A 19870-nucleotide genomic window follows, 5' to 3' on the forward strand; every position below is an offset into this window, starting at 1 on the left:
ATAGACTGCTGAGAGTATCCTTTAAGTAACTCTCTAGAGTAAACTCACCAGCTATTCTGATTTTTATGAAAGAATGTTTTCTTTGATATTGATAACAATCATGACAACTAAAAAAAGGACAGAAAGGGTTCTCTTTCCTTTAAGGATAGAAGAATTCATAATTATCCCAAATGTGAAAGGTAAAATTAACAACCATGGTTCCATAAAAAAAGATTTGTAAAGTGCTTTGCAAACTTTAAAGGGATATAAAAATGCTATTTTTCATTACACTGAAATATTTTTAGTAAATCCAAAAGGATCTTATTGTATAGCTAAAGTTTTTCACTTTCACCAGTACAAAGAAGAGAAGTCCTTTTAATTTTCTCTTAGTACAAAAGGCAAACATTTTTGGAAAATGAGCATTAATGTTCTGAGATTAATTTTTGGCATTCACTTTGCAAATAGAATCATAATTATTCATTTCCATCATATCTGTCCCTACAGTACAAAGAAATCCATTACTTAGTCCCAGGGGTCATGGAGTAGACCTTTAATATTTAACTAGAGGTATTCTGGCATAATAAAAGTAGTCCTGAACTTTGAGTCAGCTAATCTAAATTTAAACCTTGTATGACAGTATGCAAATCAATTACCCATCACTTAATCACTTAATCACCTTACTTAGGGAAAATAGTTTCCTAACTTGTGAAATGGGGACAATAATATAATACAATAATAAAATACAATACAAGATGGGACAATAATTCTATCTTACAGAGGAGTTTTGAGGAAAGATCCTTGTTAACCATTGAGTTCTGTGAATGTCAAATATGATAAATAATAGAGATAAATGTGATAGATAATAGAAATAAGGAATATTGCAAACCTTGAATACCTATTATTATCCTTACTTTATAGTCACTGACTTCCACTCTAATATTGACTTCAGCAAAATGAGTTACATAATGGTAAATGTTTAATAACAGCTTTCTGGACAAAATATCAATATGAATATATATATATGTGTGTGTATGTGTGTGTGCTTCTCTGTGAATATATATTTGTGTGTGCATATATGTATGCATAAAATATTTTTGTTTAATCTGAATTATTAACATTTTATCCATCATTTTCTTAAGTCTAGACAATCAGCAAAGAGAATCAAGCCCTGTTTTGTAACAGTTACCAATTTCTGAGGTGTAAATGCTCACACTGAATGCTCACATAAACTATAGATACTATTTCTAGCATACCCCTGCCCATAGCATTGTAAATGGCAGCTATGATGTTAGACCTAACTTTTCCTATAAGCATAACAAATTACCCTTGAGATTTTTTTCCTAAATTCACAATGAGCTATTTTTCAAGCATCCCAGATTCATATTTTGCCACTACAATATTAAGCTTCATCCTTCCCTACTTTTTGTTTGTTTGCTTGTCCAGTTAACCTTCCAGTTCATTCTAAATGTTATTATCTCTGTGGTTTATGTGTAAATTAAATTTATGGAAAAGACTTGGCTTTTAAGTTTATGTGTGGATTAATTTTAGGGAAAAGACCTTACTACATTATTAAACCACATTCCCCTGTTAAATCATTTTTCTTTGAATATTTTTTGGCATAAGCAATCAGAGACTTACTTGGCTTGTGTTAATAGGCTCCAATACCAGCCTCTGATTTTCTACTATTAGTATCATATGATGAAAGTAATACATGTTAACAACTAAGATTAAATATATGGAGTACTATAATTTATACTTCTTCAAATCCCTATCTTTAAAGTGATTGAAGAACCAGAAGAATATGTCGTGGAAGAAAAGCTACATATTATTTCTAAAAGGGTGGAAATGGAACCTGCTGAAGGTACATCCCCTCAAGTTAATTCTATTTTTCAATGTATTACTACCTCTCTTGGATCTCAATGGTGCCAATGTTTTCTGTATTATATATATATGTGTGTGTGTTGTAAATTTTAATTCTTTACTAAGATAGTTAGGTTTTGTTTTGTTTGCAAACAAAACATGAGGAAAATTTCACAAATATACATTATAATGTTTTTAAGTGCCTGAGATGCCTCGGAGAGTGGTCCAGAAACAAAAAGTACCTGCTGCTATTCCTCCAAGAGAGGAGGCTCCTCCTGTAAAAGGTATAATCTCCTATGAAAGATGCCAAAGCATCCATGTCTTTTAACTATTCTTTGGACACATATTTGATTAAAATTATGTCAATACATAGATGTCTGTTTGTTTCCCCAAGTGTTGTATAATGTTTATCTAATATTTGTAGTGAGATGGTTTTGCTTTTTTAAAATGAAAGAAAAACCTCTATTTTGATTTCATGTAAATCAGTATTCTTAAAACTAATCTTTCCAAAGTTCCTGAAGCACCAAAGAAAACTGTTCCTGAGAAGAAAGTTCCTGTACCTGTTCCTAAAAAAGAAAAACCCCCACCTGCTAAAGGTATTGTGGTCCAATCTTGAAAAATGCTTGTCATTTTTGCTCTATAATAAGTTGTCTTTCTAATTTCCTTGAAATTAAAAAGAAAATTAAGTGTCTGCTTCATGTACCTTCAAATTGACACAATCACCTAATATCTTTAAAGTGCCTGAAGTGACAAAGAAACCAGTACCAGAAAAACACGCTCCTCCTGCTCCTAAGATAGAAGCACCTCCTCCCACTAAAGGTAAATGAAATCAAACTGTCCTCCTAAATCTGCACATTGGATCTTGTCCTTTATTTTTCATGTTTCTGTCATTTGAGTCAAATCTCTTAAGTGTGTGTAAGTTGTGTGTGTGTTTGTGTGTTCATGTGTATGTTAATAGCAGTGATGTATAATTGTCTTGTCTTCGGATGGACTGTTAGCAATTTCTTGTATCAGTTTAGTGTGTGTATTGTAAATCAGCATAATTCTGGCTAATTGATATAAAACTCTCCTCCAAGTTGTCTAGCTCCCTAATCCTAAAAATTATCTTTTAAGTGACTGAGACGCGTATGCAAATTACCCAAGAAGAAAAAATTCAAGTTGCTGTAACTAAAAAAGAGGAGCCTCCAAGAGCCAGAGGTACATCATCCATCTCTAAAATACACCAAATACTTTTTCTTTCATTATTCTCTTACCAATTATTACTAATGACCCCTTGAAATGCTAGTACACCCGGTTCTATTTTGGAGCAATGAAAATGTCAAGTCTTTTATACTTCTGTATTGTATTGTGTGGATGTTTTTTGTTGTTGTGAGTTAAGTGGAAAACTATTCTTAAAAATTGACTATTATCTTTAAAGTGCCTAAAGAGCCCCAGAGACCTGAGCCTGAAGAAAAAGTACCCAAACTCAAACCTAGAAAAGTGGAGGCCCCACCAGTCAAAGGTACATTTGCTCCTTTAGAAATCAAAATAAGCTTCTATATATCAAAAATCAAGCAAATTCAGATGACTCCAGCCCATTCGAAGAAAGATTATGCCACCATATATGCACATATAGATACACATGAACTCATAACTCATAGAATCATTCTATGAGTTCATGTGTATCTATATCTATATATAGAGATAGATATATTTTAAAAACATGTGTTGTTAGCACTTTTTCAGAATTATGTAGCGCATTGCATTTTATGCTGGTAGCTTTAAAATTAAGACCCTCCTTTGGAAAAATAAAGATATGCAAATCTAGATATAAATTCTTAATTATGAGTTCCCAAAGATTTCTGATTTGTAGAAGTTCTCACAAGTATTTTCTTAAAAATGCAACCTCCCCTAAAATAAATGAACTTCTTTTTGCCTTGAAATTATTTTTATGTGAAGTGTTTTGTCATTTGTCTGTATAATTTACTTACTGATTTAAATGCTTGTTTTACATGATGTGTTTATGTGACATTTAATTCCTAAAATATTTTTAATAATTCAGGTTTTAACACAAAGTGGTAAAAAAGTAAAAGGAGATGATGATGAGAACATCTTTCACTGAGTTAGACAAATATATTTCTAATGCTTCACTTCAATTTTCCTGAGCTATCTATATTCCTCTTAAATCCTTTCATAAATGCCATTTATTTTACCCACAGTCATGTTTCTTGCCCTTAAAGTATCCAAAGAAAATAGGAAGGAAATATATTCATTTGCAGTTATAAAGATTCTGTCCATTGTAACTCTCTGAGTTTATTAACTTATTTCCTCTCTATTAATTTGAATGTTTGTTTCTTGTGAGTTAGGCATGAAATTAGCACATGCCTACTTGCCATTCTTGATATTTCTTGCCACTTGTATGAAAATTTTAAATGAGGGTCATCCTGTGATTCTTCATCCTTGACTTATGTACACATCATGCCTCCAAATATACTTGCTTTCAATCATAAAATTGAATGTTTATTATTACTCTTTTTAAAGTGGCAGAAGCCCAAAAGAAGATTGTCCATGAAGAAAAAGTCACTGTTGCTGTTCCAAAACGAGTAGTACCTCCACCCACTAAAGGTATATTTGCCACTAGGTTGAATATTGAACTGAAGCATGAAACCAAACTTCTCTGGATTGCTAGTTACCCAGTTTAATTGTTGTTCTGTTTCAACTGCTCATTGACTTAAGTTGGAAGGATACTAGGAAGTACTGTTCATCTCTTGAATTCCCTTGTAATCATAATTGGAAGAGAGGGAACTATGTGATTGAACAAAAAGGAATAATTGAGGTCTACTATATCAAGATTAAGAGATAATGAATTGTAGTAAAAACTTTGGGGATGACTTCCATATTCTTAAATCAAATGTGTGTACATATATATATATATATATATATATATATATCGATGTACTTAGTACAATGTATCTCAGTAGAGAGGCATCATGGTATACAGGCAGTAGTACAAAATTCAAATAATTGTATATTGTCTTAAAAACCATAAATTAACATTATGTATGTTGCATTATTTTTTATTTATTTTGTTAAACCTTTTCCAAATACATTTTAATCCTCCACCACACTGGTGTTTTAGGGCTTAATTGTTGACCTTGACTTTGATACCTCTTGACTGTAGTGGGCAGAGATCTAGCCTTGAAGCCAGGGAGTCCTATCTCTGACATATACTGTCAATGTGACCCTGGGAAAATCAGTTAAACTCTCATTGCTTAAGTCACCTAAGACTGTAAAGTTACAGAGAAAATACTGACTAGTACAGAGAGAGTTTCCTCAATCTAGGATTTCCCTTCATTAGTAAAAATCAAACATCTAATCCTTATTCCTATATTTTCTGTGTGAGTGTAACATTTTATGAAATGTTCATTGAGTAAAATGCCCACCATTGTCAATCTTATTCCAGAAGTGACAATCGCAGCCAAGGAAGAATGGACTTACACTGAAGAAGAAGAAAGAGTTTCAGTGCAAGAGGAGGAGTATGAGGAATATGAGAAATATGAATATGGAGAATATGAAGAATATGAGCCAGCAAAAGAATATGATGAATATGATGAATATGAATATGAGCACCGTGAGGTTGTTCATGAGGAACATGAAGATTACATTTCAGTCACAGGTACAATTAAATCATTCAGTCTTATTCCACGTCAGATTGCCTTCTGATATCATAGGCTAGAAATGTTTGAGAAGGTAATGGATGACCATTTCTTAGGGATATTACAGAAGAGTTTCTTTCAGTGGGCGGAACTTCAGGAGGTTGAATTGAAGGTACACTAAGGTGCCTTCCAATTCAGGCATTCCAACTTCCTTTTAAATATTATCCTTATTCTATCTGAATTCTCAGTTGAGGGTATTACTATAAGGACAGAGTGTGACTACTAAATTTATGATTAATAAATATTTATTCAGTAAGAAAAAAAGTAGTCAACAAGCATTTATTAAGCACCTACTATCAAAATTAAAATGATCTATGTAACTCTCAGAGAATTTATGTTCCTGAGAAAAGTTTGACATGAAAAGGAAAATTAATAGAAGACTTTGAATCATCATCATCTCTGAAATTCAAATCCTTCCTTTTGCACATATTTCTGTTCCAGTATTTTGACCTTCACTTATCAGCATTTTGAGTGACAAATAGGACTCAAGACTCTCAAAATATCCTCTTTCCCTCTCATCATTATTCACAAAACAGTCATTACTGTCAACTTCAACAGGATACAGCATTTTTCTATAAGTTTCTGTTAACATGGAAGACTAGATGTTCTCTCAGCTCTTTTCTAGATGTAAATCTATGATAACATGATTCAAACTTCTTTAACACTTTATTCTGAAGCTAAAAATCACTAAGTATACCCAACTGCTGGGAACATTTCTATTTTCTGTTGAGCAGACCAAAAAGGGAAAGTATACAAAAGAGTTCCTTCAAATATTTCTGGTTTATGGAATTGTATATACAAGAAGAAACTTTAAACTGTATAAGTATTTGATTTCTCTTTGAGTTTTTTCCCCCTTCTACCATAAAAGAAGTCCCCTTTCATACTAGGAAATGATTTAATAATCTTCATTTGGAAATCCCTTGACTAAATTGATATATTTAACTTATAACTGGCTTTTTATATTGTTTCAAATTAGGAAGGTATCCTTAACCTTCTGAGAAGAGAGGGACTGAAGGGAGTCAGTGAAACAGAGAGAGAGAGAGAGAGAGAGAGAGAGAGAGAAAGGGAAGAGAACGAGTTTTACTAATGCTGTTCTTAAATTTCAAGTTTTGTAGTAGAAAGCAATTCATGTATTTTATCAAAGTAAATAGTGTGTTTATTAAGTACATTCTATTTTGTTAAACCTTTCATGGGATTCCATTTTTTTTTCTAGTTACTGCATGTCCCATCAATGCAATTCCCTCATTTAGCATACAGTGAATATTGAAATTTGTTATAAATGAGATAAGGAAATTCATAAATTCATGACATGATTCTATTTGAGTAATATTTTTTCATTAAAAAATAAAAAATAAAAAAAATTATTTTTTCATGTTATTTCCCCAAATTCTTGTGTAAATGAATGATTTATGCTTTTAAAGAACCAGAGAAACCTGTCCCTGAAGAGAAAATTCCTGTTCCCAAGAAACCAAAGGCTCCACCAGCTAAAGGTATAGTAGAAAAAAAGATATGTTATATAAAATATCTGTTAGTCAAGAAATATATGTTTTCTGTGTCTTTGTAAGAAAAATATATGTTACAGAATACTTGTGAGTTTAGACATGAACTTTATTACACTTCTTAATGTTTTGTCATCATTACTCTTGAATATTTGTGGTTCTTAAAAGGTATAAAAATCTCTTAAAATTGATATTTTTAAGTGTCTAAGAGAACCATCCCTGAAGAAAAAGTACCTATTCCTGTTCCTGTTAAACTCAAACCTCCACCACCCAAAGGTACATTGGCTTGACATGAAAATGAACTCAGAAACATTTTCTTTGTGTTGTGAATGTGATTCTACCTCCTCATGTTGTGTTTTGTGTTTTATGAAGTGTTTTTTTAATCCTGATTCTTATGTTGCACTGTTTGGAAGGGAGGGGGTAAACATGTGTGTTTTATTGTCTTCTTTGGTTGGTTTTAATGCTCTTTATCAATTACTATTTTTAAAGTGCCTGAGGCGCCAAAGAAAGTTGTTGAAGAAAAAATACATATTGCAGTCACTAAACGAGAAAAAGAAAGGGTGATTGCACCTCCTGTCAAAGGTACAATCATCTCCTCAGTCAAGTTTGAATCTATTTTATGTTTTACTATCTTTTCTAATTCAGTGTCTTTATTATGCTGTTTCTCCTTTTGTAATCTTGTGTTTTATAAATCCATTCCTAGGTTCTTAGACTATCTGTTGTCTTTGTAGATATTTGTGTATTGTTTTTAATGTTTGTTATTGTTACTGTTCTAAGAGAGTAGATATTATTTGTTATTAGCCAGCCCCATACCAGATAGTTCCTACATTACATATATAGTTATATTGAAATATTAAATCAAAGCTTTTCTTAAACAAACAAACAAACTTTGGCTTGAAGCTGCAACTTTTCTTTGTAGTTAAAGTAGTGAAAAAATAACAGATAATATCTGGCTATTATTGACTCCTAGAGGGTCCTAGAGACTCCTTTAAAATTTTAAATTTATCTGTGATGGCAAAAAATCTTATAGCACCCATTCAGAGTGAAATTTTTCTTTCCTGGTGAAGTCAATAGCTGTTTGGGGTAATTTTTGTGTTTGTTTTGGGGTTGGTCTATCTTGTTTTCTTTCTGTCATTGCAGGAAGGTTCATATTTTTCCCTAAGAAAAATCTAAATTTCCAAAAAGTTGTCATCTGTCATGAAAAATGAAATTATATTTTCCTTGGAAATTAAACAATTTCATTATTTGCAATGATAAACATCCATAACGTGTAGCTGTTACAAACATTACATTTTGGTTTCAACTATCTCAAATATCTCCACATTATCATGACCTTTTTTTGGCACCTATAAGATTCAGAAACATTTTCTTGGACAATAAGTCATTTCTAGATAGATGATTATATATCTAATGTAAAAGCAGCAGCTAAAATAAAATTTCATCTCCTCCACATACTACAACCACTTAATGTCACCCAATTTGATTAATTCTATCTCCTATTACTATTTTAAGTTCCTGAAAAGAAGAGGAGGAAAGTAGTGCCACCTGTTACTTGATAGATAATATCACTCCTTTACATTGGGGAGAGCATTTATTTGTCTTGTTTCCTTCTCTTATTAATGTAATGTTCATGTTCAGTGAGTTATACCTTGTGGGCTTCTGTGGGCAAAGAGGGGAAGCTATTATTTCTTTCTAATACAAATAGATCTTTCAACTTCAAGTTCTTTGGGTTTAATAAGTAATTGAAAAGAAAAATGTCCAAACTATAAATGGTATCTTTAAAGTGCCCAAAGTACCTAAGATACCGGAACCAGAACCAGAACCAGAACCAGAGATAGAACCAGAGGAAGAGATTATGCCTGAGGAAGAGGAATATGTCTCTGAAGAAGAGGAGGAATTTATCCCTGAAGAAGTTGTATCTGAGGAAGAAGTGATACCAGAAGTACCAGTGAAAGGTATATGTTCTTTTTTACCAAGAGAGATGTCAAGCTCTCTTTAATGGTCTGAGACTGAGAGTCAGTCCTCAGTGTTAGCACCATGCTAAACTCCTGTTCTTGAAAAATGCCCCTTTCACAAGCCTTGTCTTTTTGGTAATTGTTATTTTATAAATTTGATATGTCATCACAAACATTTCTGAATGGAAATCATATTTTTAAAAGTGCCTGAAGTACCAAAGAAACCTGTAGTTGAGGAGAAGAAACCTGTCCCTGTTCCCAAAAAGAAGGAAGCTCCACCAGCCAAAGGTAGAGTCATTTATGGGCCACATTCATAGTATGCATGTAATGAATAATCTTTCATCCAAATTTTTTGGTTATATTTATTTTTTGTAAGTCTACGTCAATGGATAATTGTTACTGAGCTTGGTTAAATGTGCTCTATGATGATAATGTTGGTGAAGGTTAGGCAATTTTAGTTTCTTAACACAAAAATAATCTCTTTAAAGTGCCTGAGGTCCCTAAGAAACCAGAGGAGAAAGTACCTGTACCTGTTCCTAAAAAAGAGAAGGCTCCACCTGCTAAAGGTACATTCCCCTGGGATGCATTCATAGATTTACATTAGGATTTACCCAGGCAAAGCAAAAAAGCTCACTTTGGCAAACTCCCTTTGCTATTAATAGTGAGCAGGGAAAAAAATGGATTTGGGGCTCATATCTTAGCTTTAATACTTTTTAACATCTAGGCTCTTTCTGTGTGTCAGTTTCCTCATTTGTATAAGTTTCTTCTAGCGCTAAGTTCTATTAGTGACTTTTATGAATTAACTATAACATTAGTTCTAGGGTAAGAATTACCCCACTGATCACAAGAGATTATGTTTGACCTGAAATTTGTCTTTGGATTGTATTTGTGCTTGATGTTTTCTTTCTTTTTTCATTGTTATAATAAACTCTTACTTATATACTTATGACATAGAAGTATATTTAATATATCAATATAAATTGATGTTTAATATATTTGTCAAATACATTGTTGTGTAGTAATAATAAATTTATTAAATATGTTGTGTTGACATTAATAATCAGTATTTTGTTGATGTTACTCTGTTAATAATGTTTGTGTGTTGGTTTATATTCAATATAGATATATTTAATATATTCATGCATAGATATTTGATCATTTTAAATAATAGACCAGTATTGATTAAAATATTAAATGCATCTATATATTGTGTAAATATATATATATATGTATTGTGTATGTTTAAAGTAAAATAAGTGAAAATTGTGTTCCTCACCAGTCAGTCTATGTTAAATAGTATGTGTAATTGTCTTTTCATCTCTCATGGAGAGAACCGTTATCACTGTGGTTATTCTGCTTAAAATAAACCAATGTTTCTGTTTCAGATACTAATTTACTATTCTGTTGTCATGTCTTTGAATTTTAAAAATGAAATACTTAATCTAACATGTTGTCTTTAAAGTGCCTGAAGTACCCAAGAAACCTATTCCAGAAGAGAAAGTCCAAGTACCTGTCCCTAAAAAGGTGGAACCTCCTCCAGCCAAAGGTACATACTTTTGTGCTTTATCTACAATATTTTTTTTTTATTTCAAAATGTTACAGAGTACAAGTGGGAGGGTCTTATTTTTGCTCTTGAGGCAGAAATCTCTTTGATGTCATTTCCCACAAGAAGAATAAAGTTATTTTATTATAAAAGTTACCTTTATATTGGCATATGGCCACTTTTCTTTCCCTATCTTATATGTTTATGACCCCACACTTAAGTGTGTTTTTTTGATGTGGCATCAAACAATAAAATTCTTAAAATAATATCTCTAATGCAATTTAAGAGCCCTATATTTACTTAAATATATTATTTTAAGTTCCTGAAGTACCTAAAAAACCTGTACCAGAGAAGAAAGCAGTACCAGAGAAGAAGGTGCCTACTCCAGTTCCCAAGAAAGTGGAGCCTCCTCCAGCCAAAGGTACATTGTTTCTCCAATTAAAATGTACAGGAAAGAGTTGCTCCATATTTTATATATGCTCACATAGGTTTACATCCATCCTTTTGTGTTTAAAAGGAGTGGAATACTACATGAAAAATGTATGCATATTAAGTCTCACAGTTTATTTAAATAATCAGACTCTTCTTTCTTTATTTTATTTATATATTTCTTTATTTTAAAAAAAATATTTTTCTACAAGAAATGTAAAAGAATACATTCTTAAAGTCAAATAATATCTTTTAAGTGCCAGAGGTGCCCAAGAAAGTTGTCCCTGAAGAAAAACCGGTACCTGTTCCAAAAAAAGTGGAAGCTCCTCCAGCCAAAGGTACATAAATCTTTAACAAAATAACTGCAAGGAGAAAAAATTTTTATTATGTTCATGAGTCTCACTATTTGAAGTTAATGTTTTATAGAATTTATTTTGAAAAAAAGCATTTTTGGTTTTGCTGCTTATTGTGCTGGTTATTTCCTTCATGTTATCATTTTGTTCTGCTTGCTCTCAATGTAAACTAAGTTTTGAAAAATCAAATAATGTCATTAAAGTGCCAAAGAAACCCGAGCCAGTTCCTGTTCCTGTGATTGTCCCTGAAGAAGAGGAAGTTCCCATTGAGGAGGAGGAGGAGGAAGTTCCACTTGTGGAGGAAGAAATTCCCCCAGAGGTGGAAGAACTTCCCCCTGAGGAAGAGGAAGAAGAGGAAGTTCCATTTGAAGAAGAAGAAGAAATTCTACCTCAGGAAGAAATTAAACCTGAGATACCTGTGCATGTACCAGGTATAACAGCTCTCCTTTGAACTTCTCCAAAATGTCATTGCCATCAACTTAATTCTTCTCTTTGTCATCTATCTCATGTCTTCTCTGTATTTTTGTGTTGTTTAATAATTTTTGGTATTTCTGGATTTATGTGTTCTTTTTCTGTAAGATGTCCTTCGAATGTAGTTTTTAATTTACTTAAATATAATGTTTTTAAGTGCCTGAGGTGCCTAAGAAACCTGTACCAGAGAAGAAAGTACCTGTCCCTGTCCCTAAAAAAGTGGAAGCTCCACCAACCAAAGGTATAAAAGCCCAAAAGAGTGTTCATTATCTTATATCCTTTATTCACATTTCTTTCCAAGATAATTATGGTGGAACTGGGTTTAAAGAAAGCAACTTTGGGCACACCCTCAATTTTGCTTTTAAAACTTCATTAAGATCCATTGAATTCAGATTTTTTTTTTGATTGTGCTTTGTTGCTCAAAAGTGAAAAAAATTGAGCTCACATGGCAGCAGAAGTCCATATTATCAATTTTATTACTATGATGGTTAATAATAATAGCTAGCACTTCTCTAGTATCTAAGATGTACCAAGTATTTTCCTAATTACCAAATATTCTTCTAAGCCCTTTACATTTTCCAGTTAGGGCAAAGTCCCTTTTAGATGAAAGTTCTTTTAAGTGTGTAAAGATTATGCAATACCTGGGTTAATTAACTTTAAACAATTTGAAGAAAAATAAAAGATCTACCAAAACATCATCATCACTCACTAAACCATGGTGTCTTTAAATTACCAAAAAAATAAGCTGCCCCCAATATAGGATGAGGAAATCATAACACTGAGCAACAACAATATATAATTAAGTATAAACATTTTTAATGGACTACATATAGATCATATATATGTAATCATTATATGTGTATACATACATAGTTGCAACTACATTGAGTTATTTCCCCTAAATATGGTCTTTCTATATGCATTTATTTAAGCACTTACTATATGTCAGTCACTATATAAATACTGCAAATATAAAGACAAAAACAAAACAATACCTATGCTCCAAAAGTAGAGATAATCTTGACAGTAGAATGAAAGAAAATCACTGTGTGGAATAAAATTAAGATTCCTTTGCTTTGCAATTCAACAGTGTTTTTCTTGCTATGATTTCAGCAGCTACTCTCTTTGGAGATTGTACATAATTCAATCTAGCAGATAGATTAATTAACCATAGTGAAATCAAGAAGAAAAGAATCTAATGCTACCTAGCTAATAGATTTTAAGTCAGGGATGTTATGTGAACGTTTGCTGAGTAAATCATTAATATCAGTTAAATGGTTTAACCATATTAACTATCCATAAATCAAGTGGACTGCTGCCCAGATCAGAATCCAAAGCTTAATTCCATCATAATATTCAGAATCTATCATTCCCATCATGTTCTTTACTAGAATGTTGTTTTTCTATTTGTCTGTTTGTGTCTGGAATTGGGTGGGGGAATGGTAGAATGGGTTTTGATCAGTGATTGTTGTTCTTATACTTTGTGTCCCATATATGTTGTTATTCTTTATGATGTATCTTTGCAACACAAAATGAAATGTTTATCATGGAATGATGTTTTTAAAGAGCCTGAGGTTCCAAAGAAGAAAGTGGCTGAGAAAAAGATATCCATTCCCAAGAAAGAAGAAGTCCCTCCACCCAAAGGTACTTCAGTTTGTAAACAGATTAAAGTCTATTGTTCCATTCTTGCTTTCAAAAGTAAAATCAATGTCACTCATGTGTCTATATTTTTGTTCTAATCCAGTTTAACATTACTATGTATTTATTGTTTTTTGGTGTCTGAAATGGACTCCTAAAATAAATAATCTCTTTAAAGTACCAGAGGTGCCTAAGAAACCCGTACCTGAGAAGAAAGTCCCCACCCCTGTTCCTAAGAAAGTGGAGCCCCCCCCAGCCAAAGGTACTTCATCTCCTAGTCTAGCTAGCTATGACCATATGTAACTAACGTAACTTTGCTTGTATCTTTCACTTGTCATAAATGTCAAAATGTATGTTTCTTGAGTTGCATTTATGTTTATATAGAGAGTTTGTATTCAGTGTCACCTTCTTTTGTGGTTTTGTTGACTTTATGTAGTTGTTGTGCTCCCCCAAAATAAAAACAAAAAATACTAAATCCAAATATCTTTAAAGTGCCAGAAGTGACTAAGAAACCAGTTCCTGAAGCACTTCCCAAAAAAGTAGAGGCTCCTGCAGCAAAAGGTAGATAACCTTTTAGAGTATTGTAACACAAACCTCTTTCTTTAAAAAAAAAAAAAAGTCCTACTAACCCATTCATTGAAAGATTAATATCTCATCTTGTATGTATTTGTTATTTCCTCCATCTTGTGATGAAAAATCAGAAATTTGCCCCTTTTATGTTTCTTTTGTTCTTACTCTGTTGTAAGCATTCTAAAGTTCTTAAAAGCAACTAATATCTTTAAAGTTCCTGAGGTACCTAAGAAAGTGGAAGAAAGACTACCACCCATTCTCCCTCAAGAGGAAGAAGCCCCACCAGCTGCCGAAGGTAGATAAGCTGTTATACAAAGAGATCTAATCTTTCTGTCTTCTTAATTTGTCTGATATTTGGCAAACAATTCATATTTTGTCTTATAAGTTAAGTAAGAGAATCATCACTGGCATATCTATATAGAACCCAAAAAAATCAAACACCCAAAAAAACCCTCATTCATCTAAAAAAAAAAAGGATTATAATAGGTCTAATAAATTTGGAAGACCACTCTCTTTTTTTCCTTCAGTTTTGTCTGTGATGGATTTGAAGTGAAATTCCATATTTGTTGTATGTTTATCTTCTCTTACCTTAATGATATGAATGGGAACAAATAGTCATATTTTGTTTTTGTTCATTTCTTCAATCATGTCTGGCTCTTGGTGATCTATTTGGAGTTTGCTAGGTAAAGATAGTGGGTGGTTTGCCATTTCCTTCTCAGCTCATTTTACAGATGGGAGAACTGAGACAAGCAGGATTTTGTGATTTGTCCAGGGTCACACAGCTAATAAATGTCTGAGGTCAGATTTGAACTCAAATCCAGACCCTGCCCACAGATCTCACTATCCTGAATATAGGCATAAGCCAAACTAATAAGGTTTAGGATTTGCTAGATAGAAACTTGTGATGTGGTAGAAAAAGGACTAGGCTTGGACAAATCTTGATTGTAGTTCATATTCTTCAACAAGAAGTTGTATACAACTTGATGCAATAGTAAAAATGATAGTTCACACTTATATACTAGTCAGGTTTAAAAAGCATTTTTCTTAATAATAAGATTGTAAGTAGACATGAAATTATTATTATACCTGTTTGGATCAGTCAGATACCAAGTATTTATTAAGCCTTTATTATATGCCAAGAACTATGCTCAGTGCTAGAGATATAAAGAAAAAATGTAGGACCTGCCTTCAAGGAGTTTACATACAAGGTATACACAAAGTAAAAACAAGGTAATCTTAGAAAGAAAAGCACTAGCAAACACCAGGTAAAGCTTCTTGGGGAATTAAACAATTGAATTAAGTCTTGAAGAAAACTGGAGATTTTAAAAGACAGAGGGAGGGGAATGTAGGGTATATTAGGACAAAACTAATATATAATAAGGAACTTGAGGCTTATAGAGGAATGAGCCAGAATTTGAGCTTTCATTCTCTGCGTGAAGTTTTCTTTGCAATATTTCTTCCTGTCTCCAAAACTACTCAAATAATTTGGACTTGTTTTCTCTATCTGTAAAATGTGGTTGGCTAAATTGTCTCTCAAGACTCTTTAGCCCTGATATTCTATGATTTGACAAAACTCATATAATTTGTAAAAGGCTGACAAAAAATTTTTTTTCATGGTTGATATGTGCTTACCTGGTGTATACAAGTCAATTGTATGCTCAACATTAAAATGAGTTTTGTTATTTTAGTCACATATTAAATTATCAAAGTAATTCACAAAACACTAATATTTTTAAGTGCTTGAAGAACCTGAAGAAATTCTTTCAGAGGAGGAGATACCTGAAGTTCCTATCATAGAGGAGGTTGAGGAAGTTTCACCACCACTAGGTACATGAATATATGAGATTTGGGCTTTTTAAATAACTTCAGGCCACTGATCTTTGTCAGTATTTATTCAAAACTTTCTGAAAAAAATTTTAGTGAATTATAATTGATAAAAAAAATTATTGCTTAAAAGTTGAAGCTATCTAATTGGGTGGTTAACTTGCTACTTGTTTTCATTCCAATTATAGTTATTGTTCTAATATATGTTATTATGAGATAGGATGCCTTCCCCCTATTTTATTTGCCATTTTCTATTGACAATGTCACACATTAGTATTTTATCCTCATTCCTATTCTTCTCTTTTCCCCTTAAAAATAGAATTTGAGAAATCTGCTTTTGAGCAAAAGGGAATCTTTTGTTTCAACTCAAAACATTATTCTTGAAATGACCTCCTTAATTGCATTTTAGACTGTTTATATTTAGAATACATGTTGTTTTCCCTTTGAAAGATAATTTGTCAGAGAATCATAAGATGTTCAACATCTTTTAACTGTAAAGTTCTGTGTCGTTTTTATTTATTACTGTATTGTTATTGTTTTTGTTCTGTGTTTTACATAAAAGTTTTTAATTACTCATTAAATATCTTTCAAGTGCCTAAAGTGGTTAAGAAAGCTGTCCCTGAAGCACCTGCTGTTACTCCTAAAAAAGAGAAGGCTCCACCAATTAAAGGTATAGCTAATATCATGAAAAAGAAAACTTATTATCCACAGAGTCACTTAAATGGCAAAGTCTCCATTGACCCTAATAGCAGCCACATACAAATATACATTTTTGGTATATTTATTTTATTTTTCAGCATAAGGATAAGGTGTTTATTAGTGAGATCACTGGCAATCACATTTTACTTTATCAGTTTCTTCATGATAATACCTGAGCATGTATTTTCTTTCTAACTTAAGTTTTTCTCCATGATTCTTTCCTACAAAATTTCTTCTTTAACTGCTTCAGAAGGAAGATGGTAGTATATTCTAAAATCTGAAGAGAAAGTATAGATTTCTATTTTATTCTATCAAACACTACTATACATTCCTCTACTTGTCAATATAAAAAAGTCTATCTAATTTTTGGTGACTGACTTTCAAAAAGAATGATTTAGTAATACAAATCATTAAATGATTTTCATATTCTACCATAATCTTCTGTCCAGTGTTCCATTAATAAGAAATGAGGTCCAATGTTCTATCTCCATTCTAAACCCACAATGAATTATCTTACAAAAGAAAAAAAAAGCTTCCTCTACATATCCTAATTATATCATAGTCCTTTTATTGATTAAAAAAATATCATTGTGCAATAGTATTCTAAAAAACCTTACACATGTGAGGTCCAAATTAATATTTGACAATGATTACTTCAAATGCTTCTTTGTTAAGTATTAGAGAAGCAGATCCTACATAAATTAATTCTGTTTTTAGCAAATGGAGTAGTATAACATGTTTTTAAAGAAGTCTAATTTTTTTTGGACCCTGAAGTTTAATCATCCCAAAGTAATATGGGGAAAGGATAGGTTTTATTTGAAAATAGTAGCTCATATCTACCATCCCACATTATTCCTGTAATTTTCAGTTATACATATATTTGTTTTCTTTGTGATATTTTTGTTTTGTATTTATTTTGAAATGTCAGCAATGTAAAATTACTAAAAAAAAAAAATCCTAATATCTTTAAAGTGACAAAGAAAACCGTACCTGAAGAAAAAGTACCTGATATTAAGAAAAAAGAGCCTCCTCCAGCTAAAGGTATATCTTCTTCTCTTTAAATTATTAAATAATGCACTTCATCTTTTCTTCAATAAGCATTTGTGTTGTCCCTGAATCTCCATGTGTTATTCTTTAGTTCCATGGTATATATCAGCTTGCTTTATGTTATATGAGTTCATCTTAATGTTTTACATTCTTTAAAAATGAATACTCTGTCTTTAAAGTGCCTGAAGTACCCAAGAAAGTTCCAGAAAAGAAGGTTCTTGTACCTAAAAAGGAGGTGGTTGCCCCTACAAAAGGTACAACAACAATTCTTAGAAGCTTTGTTTTGAATTTGTAGTGTGTTTGTTTCCCAAATATCTTTTTTTCGTGTTTCTTATAACATTTATTTGTAAATTTTCATCTTCATTTCTTATGTACCAATTCAAATTTCTTAAAGTGGAGACAATTGCAAAGAAAACATTCCAGGAAGAAAAAGTATCAGTCATCTTCCACAAACAAGAAGTTGTACAAGAAGTGCTAGAAATAGAACACGAAATTGGAGAAGTAATAGAAGCTAAAGAAGTTGAAGAATTCCTTGAGGTAGAAGAAGAGGTGGAGGAGGAGGAATTCTTTGATGTTGAAGAAGAACATAGAGTGGAAGAAGTCCTGGAAGTTGAAGAAATCTATAAAGTCAAAGAAGTAATTGAAGTTGAAGATGTGCAAGTGACTGTCAAACCCACACCTCCTAGGAAAGGTATACAGCATTCTACAGTTATTCATACTCTTCAAGTCTTGCTATCACTAACTTTCTTTAAAAACAGTTTCCCTTTGGATTACATATTTATGACTTAATATCATTTCTGTAAGAAAAAAAGGAAAATTCTAATTCTTTGGCCCTCCTATTGGAATGAAGTAGATGTGAATTTCCCAGAAACATTTCAAATCAGGTTTGTTTCTAAAGAAATGATTAAAACATTTGATATCCTTATCAATTTGTCAAAGTTCAGCTTTACTGAATTAGGAATTACTAATCATTTTTGAAATCAACTGAAGTTACTACCAATCTCAAAATTTCTAGTTAGTGCCAAAGAACTGGTTCAGCAGAAAGGAAAAAAAAAAACATGAAGATAAAATAATTCATGTCTTAACTAAGGTTTCCCCTGGTTATTGTGGTCTTGTGTAGACATTGCCTAAAAGATAATATTGAATCTTTTTTTATTTATTTTAAATTTTTCTTTAAAAAACATGAAAAAATATAACAAAATATTTATAGTAATACAAAATTCAAATGTCAGAGCAGTTGATATCAAGAAGAAATAAAAGCAAAAAATATTAAAACATATAGTATCTCTGTAGTTCTGGGAAAAAAATAATATAAAAATATAAGAAAATAGATATCTGATATTATATAGACTAGAAGGCCATGGATATTTAATTCAGTTTATAATATCTGTTATGTGACCACATAGTGCAAGACACTATTTCAGGTGCTAGGAATTCAAAAACAAAACTCTGGCACCATAGAGCTTTTATTCTCTTGGTGCAAATGAAAGACTTACAAAGCATTGAGATGCAGAGCATGTACAAAAATGAATCATTATTAGTATAACTGGAAAATGTTTTATTATATTTCCCAAACATCACCTTTTTGATTAGTATCATAATATTATGAGATTTTTTTTTTGAAGATTTAAATGTACCAAAAAAAATCAAAACAAACCCTAATATTTTTGAAGGGCCTAAAATTCCTGAGAAAGTCATTCCTCCCAAAAAACAACCTACCACTATACCTCGAAAAGAGCCACCAGTAAAAGGTATTTTATTTATTAAAAAGTTCTTCTCATTTAATCTTGTAGTGCATGTAGTTAGGCTCTTCATTGCTTTATGATTTTATGTTCTGTTTTGTGCTTTCAATGTTCTACATTTTTGAACTTTCTAAAAACAACTAATATCTTTAAAGTGAGATTCCTAAGTAAGTTTTTTACAGTAAAGAAAATATCAGTTGATCTGTCTAAGGCTCTCAAAATATAACACAAACTAAAGATTTAAATCTTTACAAGCTTCCTGGTGATCCTGTCTGTTGAGATTAATTAATTCTTCACTCAAGCATGCCCATTTGTCACAAATTCACATTTGTCTTTTATCTGTAACATTGTTGGTATTATTTGATGTCTTTGTTGTTAATGTTTTATATATCTCTTAACAACTTTCCAACTTAAAATAAACTAATATCTTTAAAGTGCCCGAAGTGACTGAGAAAGTTATTACAGAAGAGAAAATACAAATCACTCCACCAAAAAAGCCAGAAGTACCGCCTCCTAAAGGTATATTGGTCATTTAATTTTTGTCAAATAACTATTTTACTTATTAT

The 19870-nt window shown here is 31.7% G+C and overlaps 1 protein-coding gene across 3 annotated transcripts in view; it reads left to right on the plus strand.

The window, feature by feature from the left end:
- Positions 1–19870, plus strand: part of TTN (titin) — a 324196-nt gene that overhangs the window by 149898 nt on the left and 154428 nt on the right. The window contains exons 128-156 of one of the 3 annotated variants that reach the window (XM_031960390.1): positions 1760–1840; positions 2040–2123; positions 2352–2435; positions 2578–2658; positions 2953–3036; positions 3257–3340; positions 4360–4443; positions 5282–5494; positions 6956–7024; positions 7235–7309; positions 7523–7615; positions 8818–8988; positions 9193–9276; positions 9477–9554; positions 10451–10534; positions 10851–10952; positions 11218–11298; positions 11517–11744; positions 11942–12025; positions 13351–13428; positions 13601–13684; positions 13915–13983; positions 14207–14287; positions 15730–15819; positions 16409–16486; positions 17488–17556; positions 17742–17816; positions 17957–18253; positions 19740–19823. The exons of 1 other annotated variant lie outside the window; for it this stretch is intronic. In XM_031960390.1, coding sequence (XP_031816250.1) covers positions 1760–1840; positions 2040–2123; positions 2352–2435; positions 2578–2658; positions 2953–3036; positions 3257–3340; positions 4360–4443; positions 5282–5494; positions 6956–7024; positions 7235–7309; positions 7523–7615; positions 8818–8988; positions 9193–9276; positions 9477–9554; positions 10451–10534; positions 10851–10952; positions 11218–11298; positions 11517–11744; positions 11942–12025; positions 13351–13428; positions 13601–13684; positions 13915–13983; positions 14207–14287; positions 15730–15819; positions 16409–16486; positions 17488–17556; positions 17742–17816; positions 17957–18253; positions 19740–19823 — 2949 coding nt within the window. The remainder of the gene's footprint in view (positions 1–1759; positions 1841–2039; positions 2124–2351; positions 2436–2577; positions 2659–2952; positions 3037–3256; positions 3341–4359; positions 4444–5281; positions 5495–6955; positions 7025–7234; positions 7310–7522; positions 7616–8817; positions 8989–9192; positions 9277–9476; positions 9555–10450; positions 10535–10850; positions 10953–11217; positions 11299–11516; positions 11745–11941; positions 12026–13350; positions 13429–13600; positions 13685–13914; positions 13984–14206; positions 14288–15729; positions 15820–16408; positions 16487–17487; positions 17557–17741; positions 17817–17956; positions 18254–19739; positions 19824–19870) is intronic. One more of the 3 variants, XM_031960391.1, reaches the window with a different exon arrangement.

The sequence above is a fragment of the Sarcophilus harrisii genome, chromosome 3, assembly GCF_902635505.1.
Source record: "Sarcophilus harrisii chromosome 3, mSarHar1.11, whole genome shotgun sequence".
Classification (NCBI taxonomy): Eukaryota; Metazoa; Chordata; class Mammalia; order Dasyuromorphia; family Dasyuridae; genus Sarcophilus; species Sarcophilus harrisii.